This window comes from Apium graveolens, chromosome 6 (genome assembly GCF_009905375.1).
Source record: "Apium graveolens cultivar Ventura chromosome 6, ASM990537v1, whole genome shotgun sequence".
NCBI classification, from domain to species: Eukaryota; Viridiplantae; Streptophyta; class Magnoliopsida; order Apiales; family Apiaceae; genus Apium; species Apium graveolens.
The window spans coordinates 196,068,486-196,080,029 of record NC_133652.1 but is presented as its reverse complement, the minus strand read 5'-3'; the positions used below and the strand labels follow the sequence as shown (position 1 = coordinate 196,080,029).

The window sequence follows — 11,544 nt, the reverse complement described above, 5'->3', positions numbered from 1 at the left end:
TTAGGTTAATACAATACATAATTTCGAATATTAGTCCCTAGTTGTCCTTAGGTGGATTAGGACAATTTCTTCGATCATGTTTTCCTCCTATCTCCACAATTATTGCACTTGTGAGGCTTGATCTTTGAAGTTGGCGTCTCAATTCCACTTTTAAATCTTCTCGCTTTTTTTCTTCCTTTAGTTTTCGACCTTGGAGGATCGAATTTTGGATCATGTTGGTAGTCCTCTTGAGTTTCCTCCTCATGGGTTCTTTTGCTACGCTCTTCATCCGCAAAAGCATCTTCCAAGTATCTCTTCTCTCTATAAATCACACCCATTAAGTATGTATACCGTGAAATGGAACAACTACTGGAAGCAGCTAAATCTTGAAAAGATTTGCACAATACACCATACCTTAATGATTGTGATGCACCATCATTACCAATAGCGGGAGGAGCATATGGAAGTGGCCCCGCAATTTTGTTACCGTTCATTGTCCACCCACCCATGATGAGACTTTCCGATATCTTGATTTTTTGTTTTTTGTCAAGATAACGGATTATGTGTTTGCAAATCATCCCGGAATGTTCAAACTTCTTACACGAGCATTCAATTTTTTCGTACATGAAAATCGTCACTCGGTATTTTCTTCTGCAATTCTCCGGCACGGTAGCCTTCTTAACCAAATACAGTTTCGACATAAAAGTTTCATTAGTTTTGACACTGTTCATGATGTAACATGTACTTTTCATAAGTTCCTTTTGAAAACGTTTGAACATTTCTTTCGTGTAGATTTTAAACAATTTTAACAATATTACATTCATAAAATAAATGGTTTCTACTCTGTTATTATCGAAACAAAAATTAATTCATAAAGTTCTTGCGGCATGTAAGCATTGCGGCAGTTGTGTCCAACAATGTTTCAATGCGGGTGGTACCGCGCAATGAACCAATGCTGGTTTCCGCAACAAACCAATGCGGGGTACTGGGTGGTTATTACAACCACCCGGGTTGCGGACCAAAACCCATATATATATATTTATCCTATATAGCATTCACATACTTAAGACGAGAATAAGCTTGGTAACCAGGATCTATTTTCAAAAGGAACTAAAAAAATTATACGTAAACGCGAAAAAAAAACTACAAATCATAATGCCAAACACCTTTGTATAAGTCAACCTTTAATCTAAAAGGACGAGGGATGAGCTGCCTTGAAAGACTTGTCAATACATAATATATAATCCTAACTCGGTAAAGGAGTTTGGACCTTGTTTAAATATTAAAAGGGACCCAACGAGTCACTCCGTATCCCAAAAAATTTAATACGATGAAAATTATGATATACAAGAAAAGTTCTCTCATGTACGGGGACTTGCTCCTTAAAAATAGCATTAAGGGTCTAATAAGGTTCCGGTACTAAAAAAACATGCGGGCTTGATTTCTCATATAGGGCAGGCACCATGATCCGAAATTCTATAATCCTTTGTGCATCTCCAGGTATCATAAACCCTAATTTTGTCCTAATATTATCAGTTCTCTATGGTTTTATACAAAAACCCGAATAAAATCTTAATTCCTATGTCTTGCCTGTGAAGGAACTTGGCATCAGCACTGGTTTAAATAAAAGTTTCCTTTACAACCAGTGTTTCAATTCTTATAAAACCAACAGAAACTGCTGACATTCAGACATACATGATGCATCAAATTTAATAAGTTAATCGTTCAAGCGATACTGACATTAATACTAAATGAGCAGAGTAACTTCACACAACCCTAGTAAGTTTTAAACATTCACTGGTTATTTTAGAACTAAATACACCAAAAACTCTTAGGCTGATCTACTTCCATTTCATTCGCTAACATGTCACTGTGCCTCAAAGCGTACTTTGTCTCTTTTTCCAACCTCTCATAAACCAGACAAATTTGTAAATCAGGCTGCTGCATTTCCTCTTTGAATGTACCAGTTACATGAAGTATAATGTCGCTGTCATCATAGGATCTTTTAATATTTTCATCATACCGGGGTTTCTTCCAGCTTCCCAGCCCCTTGGCTACATCAGCCAACTGAAACTGTGCCCCTCGTAGTCTTACCAGAAGTTTCTTTAATTCTGCTGCATCAATTGGTTGATCATTATAAGAGACTTTCAGGCCTCCTAAAATTATTAAACCTTCTAAAAGAAAGGAAACAATTTCCTGATCAGCACGGAATACTTTCAGGATAGACCAAAAGGGCTCAACACATTTACTCCTCAAGTCTCTGTCCGTAAAAAAATAAAAAAAAATAATTGCATCAAATTTTATTAATAAAATGGATAGAAGGATGTTACAAAATGAATATATAAAAAAGGGTAACACTAGAACATACTCAATCCGATCAGGGCCAACACCATATATTGCATTAGAAATTGCCCAAGCCGCCTCCTTTTTTATATCAAGCAGTTTATAATTTTCCACAACCCCGCAGAGACGTTCAATCAACCCAGAATCAATTACAGCCTATCGAACTCAATCAAAAGGATTAAATAGCTGCAACTAATTAAATGTGCAATGCACAATGATATGGGCATAAAAGGGACTAAAAAAATCAAAAATTAAAAGTATGAGTTTAAAATTGCATGCAATTAGAATAGTTTATCAATTTATACAATAAACTTATAATTCAACACTGACCTTTATATGATTTTCTTTCCCAGCAGTTATGTTTGAAATTATCCAGCAAGCATTCTCCACAAAATCCCTTTCTTCCAAATGTAACGCGTGCCCTAGGATCTGCAGTGCATCCTTCTTTGAAATTATAACCTAGAAAGCAAAAACTTAAGAGGATAGATCATGTAACACATCATAACTATCATGAAAATCAAACAGTCTACAAATTCCAAACACAAACTAAAAGGGATAAGCTAGGAAGCACGGGTGGGGGTGTGGGTGCGTAGTTCGGGGATATGAAAATTCGGGAAATTTCAAAATTTGGAGATTCAGGTGCGCGGTGATACGACAAATATTAAAATATTAAAATATATTTTATAAATAATTTAGTAGTCATAACTCATAAATTAAATCAAATAGATAATAAAACAATAATGTATCATCCTTAATAGAAGTATTTAAATGAGGTACTAAACAGCTGTCAAAAAAGGGAGTAAGTGATGATCTGCGTAACACATTTAAAGTAGGCACGTGAACCGTATCTTATTTAAAGAAATAATGATAAAAAATAAAACAAAACAGTCAACCGACTTATATTCACAGAGCCAAAGAAAACTGATATACCCCATATATACACACATACATACAGAGCTGTAGTACACATCTCAACTACTATATCAACACAGATCGGCGACCACGACAGAACTAAAAGATGGAACGCCGGAAAACAGCTATGAAGCTAAGCTTTCAACAAGTACTGATGGTTCTGCAATCTGTCTGATGAGTAGAGCATCAATTGAAGAAAGCTGGAATTGGCATAAGAAACTCTCTCATTTAAATTTCAACAATATAAATGAACTGGTCAAGAAAAATCTTGTGAGAGGACTGCCAAAGTCAGTATTTGCTCCTGATGGTCTTTGTGATTCCTGTCAGAAGGCCAAACAAAGAAAATCTTCATTCAAGAGCAAGACTGAATCATCAATTCTTAAGCCTTATCATCTACTACATGTTGATCTATTTGGTCCAGTAAATGTCATGTCTATTACAAAGAAGAAGTATGCGTTGGTCATAGTGGATGAGTTCACCAGATACACATGGGTGTATTTCTTGCACACAAAAAGTGAAACTGCATCTATCTTGATTGATCATGTCAAACAGCTGGATAAAATGGTCAAAGATTCTGTGAAAATTTTAAGGAGTGACAATGGCACTGAGTTCAAGAATTTGATAATGGAAGAGTTCTGCAAAAACCATGGAATAAAGCAGGAATTTTCTTCTCCTGGAACTCTACAGCAGAATGGAGTTGTTGAAAGAAAGAATAGGACTCTCATTGAAGCTGCACGTACAATGCTTGAAGAAGCAAAGCTTCCAACCTATTTCTGGGCTGAAGCTGTGCAGACTGCTTGTTTTACTCAAAATGCAACACTCATTAACAAGCATGGAAAAACACCATATGAGATGGTGAAGAAAAAGAAGCCAAATTTGAAATACTTTCATGTATTTGGATGCAAGTGTTTTGTTCTCAAGACTCATCCTGAACAGCTATCAAAGTTTGATCTAAAAGCTGATGAAGGAATCTTTGTTGGATATCCACTTTCCACAAAAGCCTTCAGAGTCTATAATTTGAGAACAAAAGTGGTCATGGAATCAATCAATTTCTCTTTTGATGACAAGAAGATTATTGGTCTTGAAGATTTCATTGACCATGATCAACTGAGATTTGAAAATGAAGACTCAAATTCTGATACTGAAAATCCTGACAGTCTAAGTCCTGATACCGTAAACTCTGATGGATTAAACTCTGATGTTATTGAAACTGTGGTAACTACGTCAAAGGAAGATGCACCTATGCAGGGAGAGCATACTCAAGATCCTACCTCATCTCAAGGAACATCAGAACATGCATCTGGCTCTTCAAGTTCTGATTCGTCAAGTTCTGATAAGCCAAGTTCTGATAGTGCCGAAAATCTAAATACTGAAGAATCCAACTCAGAGAGCATAGTTTCAGGGGGAGCATCAGAAAATGAAAATGAAGATAGCATGGATCATGGGGGAGCATCCAGTTCTAGAGACAATCTTCCATCTGCAAGGAAGTGGACAAAATCACATACACCTGATTTGATAATTGGAAATCCTGATGCAGGTGTCAGAACTAGAACAGGTACTTTAAATGAATGTCTCTACAATTCTTTTCTCTCTCAGACTGAGCCAAAGAAAGTTGAAGAAGCTCTTCAAGATGTTGATTGGGTGCAAGCAATGCAGGAAGAGTTAAATAAATTTGAAAGAAACAAAGTCTGGACCCTAGTGCCAAGACCAAAGAATAGATCTGTTGTTGGTACAAAATGGGTATTCAGAAACAAAACTGACAGTGATCGCATAATTACAAGGAATAAGGCAAGACTGGTTGCAAAAGGATATTCTCAACAGGAAGGAATTGATTATGATGGAACATTTGCACCAGTTGCTAGGTTAGAAGCCATAAGGATATTTTTAGCTTATGCTGCTCACAAAAAGTTTACTGTCTTTCAAATGGATGTGAAAAGTGCTTTTCTCAATGGAGAATTGGAGGAGGAGGTATATGTTGAACAACCTCCAGGCTTTGTAGATACCAAACATCCAGATTATGTCTACAGGCTTGATAAAGCACTTTATGGACTTAAGCAAGCTCCTAGAGCATGGTATGAGACTTTAGCTCAGTTTCTTCTGGAAAGTGGATTCAATAGAGGAACAATAGACAAAACACTTTTCTATCTCAACCATGGAAAGGACCTACTTCTTGTCCAGATTTATGTTGATGATATCATCTTTGGATCTACAAATGACAGACTTTGTAAGAAGTTTGCCAAACTGATGCAGTCAAGATATCAGATGAGTATGATGGGGGAACTTAACTACTTTCTGGGCCTTCAAGTCAAGCAGAATGAAGAAGGCACTTTCATTTGTCGATCTAAGTACACCAGAAACTTGCTGAAGAAATTTGGAATGCAAGATTGTTCAAGTGCATCCACTCCCATGGCCACTGCAACAAAACTGGATAAGGATACTGGTAAATCAGTAGATATTACTGATTACAGAGGTATGATTGGCTCTCTACTCTATCTAACTGCTAGTAGACCTGATATCATGTATGCTACCTGTCTTTGTGCAAGATTTCAAGCAGATCCAAGAGAACCTCACTTAACAGCTGTGAAAAGAATCTTTAAGTATCTTAAAGGAACAACTGATCTGGGATTGTGGTATCCTAGAGAATCAGACTTTAAAATAATAGGTTACTCAGATGCAGATTTTGCAGGCTGCAAAATTGACAGGAAAAACACAAGTGGAAGCTGCCAATTTCTTGGAGGCAGATTGGTTTCTTGGTTCAGCAAGAAACAAAAGTCAATTTCCACATCAACTGCAGAAGCAGAGTATATTGCTGCAGGAAGCTGTTGTGCACAGATTCTTTGGATGAAGAATCAGTTACTGGATTATGGGTTAACATATTTCAAAATCCCTATTTACTGTGATAATCAAAGTACTATTGCTATGACAGGTAATCCAGTTCAACACTCTATGACAAAGCACATCAGCATCAGGTACCACTTCATCAGGGAACATGTGGATGAAGTTACAGTGGAATTGCATTTTGTTCCCACAGATCAACAACTAGCAGATATCTTCACAAAACCACTGTGTGAAGCTACTTTTACAAGATTGGTAAATGAACTTGGAATGGTTTCAGGTTCTTTCTCTAAATCTGCCTAGTCTTGTTCTATGTTATCAGACTTTATGCTCATTATTTACAGAATTAATCTCATTGTATATTCTGTGCTTAATTGATAAATGTTTTTAAGTACTGACTGTTGTCTGATATATATTTCTCAACTCTGATAAGTGATATGTCTGTTTAAGTAATTATTCAATCCTATGAGGATAACTGTGCTAGATACTGACCTAGTAGTCTTCAATAAATAAATGATTCCATGTAAGAAGTAATTATTTCAGTGCAAATCTTATGACACTAGCAAATTCTGATAATTGAGTTTAGTTGAGTTTACTTTGTATATCTTATTACTAAGTCACAAATTAGAATAATGCTACTCATCTGTTAAGTTCTGATACTAGTAAAACTGCTGAATGTACTAAGTGCTGATAAACCTCACTTATCAAAAGAAAAAGCAAAAAGATCAAAGAATAAAATCAGGTACTCCTTTGAGATCTAGAGTAAAAATGTGGAAGGGACGACCCAAGTGCATTGCTGGTATTAAGTAAATATGCATTAGAAAAGCAAAATATTTTCTTGGTGACTTTTCACACTCTATGATTACTGGAGAAATACTCTGATAATAGCATAAATTCTGATAAACAGTCGTGACTCACTTACACTGAGAAGCCACTGTAAAATAGAATTTTAAAAGATGCATAAAATTAGCACAAAACAGTTGAGGTGGACTCATGCATGACCTCATTCATCAGTAGGTTTCAGGATAAAGACAGCTCTTTAGCAAAATTTTAATTATGCCTTATTTCTAAGATGTACTGAAGTGAATCAGACTTTACTCTTTGTCTGTTATTTAGCTTAATACACACACTAATCACTCCATATGAATGATGAAAATTACTGTGGTGGTCTATTTATTTTAGATAAACAGTCACTGTGTCACTTTGCACAAATTCTGAGGACAAGTTCTAGTTATACGTTCTGATGATTAAGTTCTGAAGTCTATAACTCAGAACTTGTATGAGGATTTACTAAGATGGGCATTCCTCTTTCGAGTTAAGAAATTATGTTCTGATGACTGTTAAGTTCTGGTATAGGTCTAAGTTCTGATTTCTCAATCTAATCCTTTACTTGGCTTATCTGTGAATAAAATTTGGTAACAGTCTCAGTTCGAACTAGAATATGTTGAAGTGGAAGATTAATAGTCACTATGATTAGGATTAATGGTATTCGTACTTCAACAGCCCACTGTTTCTTGTTTCTTGTGCGTTTTAAACCATGATTCCTCTTTCCAATGAATATTATTCTTTTTCAAAGTCTAGGGAGACGAGGTAGAATTAATTCTACCTGTCAGCATTCAATTTCTTTGCGTCTCCTGGCATTCTCTTGCCTATATAAGCAACCACTTCACATCAGCCTTCCCATCACACTTTTATCACAAATTCACTCTCGTTTCTCATTTATCATCACAAATGGCTGCATTTGGCTGGTTCTACAATTATGGTGATGAGACTGTGCATGTCTTTTTGAATGGAATTCCAACTCCATACCTAATCACCAACATTCCTCACAATCTCTGGATTCAATTTCTAGAGGTTATCAAATGTGATCTGGTGGCCGTTCGAAGAGAACTTCATCTTCATCGTCTCCGCTAGCAAGAGCGAATCATCCGACTCGCCATTCTGTTTGTCGAGAGTAGGAAGAAGAAGATGACTTAATCTCGTCTTCTTCCTATTTTTCTTCATCATCAGCTTTGTCAGGCTTCTTAGCTAGGACTAAGGCTGTTGATGTTATGTTTAGAAGCTTAGGGAAAATCTTGTATAAGTATTGATGTAATTTCCATTTCATGAATGTATTGTCTTGATATATTAATGAAAGTTGTTTTTACTTCAAAATTTTGTCTCTGAGTTATTTTATCTTGTGTTGATAAATCCTGATTGATATTCTGATGACCATATAAATTTTGTTTTATATTAAGTTCTGATTCGTTTTCAGCACTTATCTAATTTCTCTTGGTCATTTTCATGTGATTTATTTTCAGAATATTAATGATGCAGTGAAAAATAATTCAATCAGTGATAACGGTTTAAATTTTGAATTAAAACTGTTTCTCTTGATAAATGGAACGGTTTTTCCTTGAAACTAGGCAAATGGGTAAGTAATGATTCCTGTTTTCTCGAGCCCAGTAACTGTCCGTTATTACTGCATGTCTGACAGGTGTCCAACAGTAACATTTTTGTTCAGAGTATAAGTACAACAGAGAGTGGATTTCTTTAATCTTTTATTTCCTTCATATTTTTTCTCTCTACTTACTTTTACTCTCTTTCTTCTCACGTCGGTTTTTCATACAGACATTTTATCAAACACCTAACAGGCACTTTTGAATCTCAATTTTTCACATGGCACCTAAGGATTTAATCATTGATGGAGCTAAGTTTGTTCCAAACAACTATGCTGCAATTCTTGATCATGCTGATGCTCCATCTGAATTGCATTTTGTGCAAGATCTTCTTGCACACAGTGAGATTGGGTATGCATTAACTCAGCCTGAAGTCTTTTCAAGTAAACAAGTTCTGACATTTTGGCGGACTGGGCACTTTGATGATGGTGGTAAACATGGCACTCCCAGTATTATTTTTGAAGTGGGTGATTCATCTTTTGTAATCACTCCTGGTACAATACGCAAAGCTCTACATCTCCCAGAAAATTGTACTTTTTCAACTCCAGAGGAATCAGCACTTCAGGAGTTAATGGCTGATTTGGGATATGAAAAGAGTTTGGCAAAGCTTGGGCAGTTAAAAAGGGCTAACATCAGAAGAGAATGGAGTTTCTTCTTTGACTACATCACCAAAGCTTTTGGGAACAAATATTCAAATTTTGATGCTATCCCAATTCTGAGTCAGCACATAGGGTATGCTATTATCCATCAAACTCATTTTGATTTTGCAACTGGAATAATTGGTTCTATTGGGGATAGGATGACAGAGGATAGAAATGTTGTCTATTTTGCTAGATTCTGTCAACTTATATATACTTTTTGTACTGATGAACCTCAATTAGTCAGTTCCTCAACCCCACCTTTTAGAGTTGTAAAACGATACTTTAATGATCTGGTAAATGCTGATACAAAGAAAACAGTGGTTAGACCATTACAGATTCCTCCGTCTGTAAAACAGATCCTAGTAAATGCTGATCCTGATACTTATAGATCTATTTACTCTGATGTCCAACCAACCACAAACACTCAAAAACCATCATCCTCAGCACCTACCACTCATACTACTCAACCTACCCTCAAGACTTATCTCAAATCCTATCTCTCTACTTCACAAACTGTTCAACCCTCATCCTCCAAGCCAAAGAGGACAAAAACTATTCCTCAAACACCTCAAAAGAGGAGGAGGACTGTACTGAGAGATGAATCCGATACTGAGGAACAGGTTCCTTCTTCAGAACCTGTTGTAGGTGAAGCTGAGAAAGTGACTTCTCAGAAGGATTCTGGAATTGGGGGATCTAGGCTTCTTAAACGGCTTAGAAGAATGACAGTTCCTGAAACTCCCAAGGAATCCAAATCAACAACGAGATACAAGAAACAGAGGGCAAAAAGGCCAGTTTCAGATGATGAAGAGGAAGCAGCTAAGGAAGGGGATCAGGAATCTCTGATCTCACAAGACAAGGAATTTGCTCCAGTCACTTCTTCTCCATCAACTCCATCTCAGGAAGTTGTTTCTGAAAAGGCTAACACACCCTCTGTGTCTTCTGTTGATCCAGGAACAAGTGCTGATATTGATGTTCAAAACTTGGTTGTGCCTGCAGTAATTCTCTTAGAAGCTCCAACAACAAATATTCGTTCCACAACACCTGTTACTGATGCTGTTCAAACTCCAGAGTTATCAACAACACCTTCTCTACATCAAGATGCTGATGATCAGAATTTAGGTGAGCATCAGGATATGGCTGTTGATCAGAACTTAGAACAAGATCAGCAATTAGAGGATGCTGAAGCCTCCATTGCTACTCACACTGTTGTCTTATCAGAAGATACTGATTCTTTAAGTTCTGATGCTGCACATGCTGGAGATACTGGTGATGCTGCTCCAACTGCTCATGTTGTAGATACTGATGCAGCAGGTCCTTCCGGACATACTCCTCAACAGACTCTTCCTAAGTCTAAATTGGTTAAGCAGTTTATTACCGGGGAAGCACCTGTACCTTGGAGTGAAACTCCTGCAGGTCAGGAGTGGACTAAGGAATGGAACTCAGTTTCATGTGTTCCAACTGAAAAACATCTTGCTGAGCACTTGACTAAAGCTGATGCAATGTTAAATTCTGATGATTTTAAAACCCAGCTTAGGGTCACTGCATTGAGTACTAAACATCTACAAGGTCTTCATTCAACTACTCATGCAGAGCTACACAAGATTCAGGAGAATTTTATCAAACAAGAACAAGTTTGGAAAATTGATAAGAAAAAGTTCTTCCAACCTACCATTGACAGAATTGCTTATATTGAGAAGACTCAAGATCATCAACAAGCTCAGATTGATGAAATTCTGACAAATCAAGCTTCTCAGCAATCACAACTTACTGAAATCCAATCCTCAGTGGAATTACTTATCTCTCTTTTACTACCTGCTGATGCCAAAAAGGGGGAGAAGGTAATTAAGTCCAAATGCAAAACTAACAAGACACTGTAAGGAAGGGATGATGGAAATGATGACCAAGGATACTCCAGAATGGGTAGCGGTCATAGTCAAGGTAGAAGGTTTACATCAAGACAAGCTAGTCGCAGGACAAGTTCTGATACTGGGAAAAGAATAAGTTCTGCTGCTGGTAAAAAGTTAAGTTCTGATGAACTTTTAGATCTTGATGAGGAAATGTCAAGACGGTTATTTCTTCAAGAAAATCCAGGAATGGACTTGGAAAGTTTAAAGGAAGAAGAAGCCAGACTTAAATCAGAGAAAGTCACATCCAAATCTGAAGCTTCTGGTAAAAAGTCACTTCCAAAACTCAAAGGCATTGTGATCAAAGAAAGGACACATACTGAAGCAACATTGGCTAGATCACAACCGCAGATAGATCCAAGATCCAAGGGTAAAGAAAAGGTTGGTGAACCTATCAAGGTTTATGTACCTCCTGAGGATGAAGAAATTACTGATGAAAAGGATGATCTTGCTCTGACTTCAAGAAAAGTTCTAAAAAAAACCTCTGACATG

At 36.8% G+C, this 11,544-nt stretch overlaps 1 protein-coding gene across 1 annotated transcript in view; it reads right to left on the bottom strand.

The window, feature by feature from the left end:
* Positions 1-1,758: 1,758 nt before the first annotated feature.
* LOC141665664 (uncharacterized) overlaps positions 1,759-11,544 on the bottom strand; it is a 65,038-nt gene continuing 55,252 nt past the window's right edge. The window contains exons 3-5 of the mRNA XM_074471650.1: positions 2,653-2,781; positions 2,348-2,478; positions 1,759-2,239 (exon numbers count right to left, since the gene is read on the bottom strand). Coding sequence (XP_074327751.1) covers positions 1,792-2,239; positions 2,348-2,478; positions 2,653-2,781 — 708 coding nt within the window. The 3' untranslated portion in view covers positions 1,759-1,791. The remainder of the gene's footprint in view (positions 2,240-2,347; positions 2,479-2,652; positions 2,782-11,544) is intronic.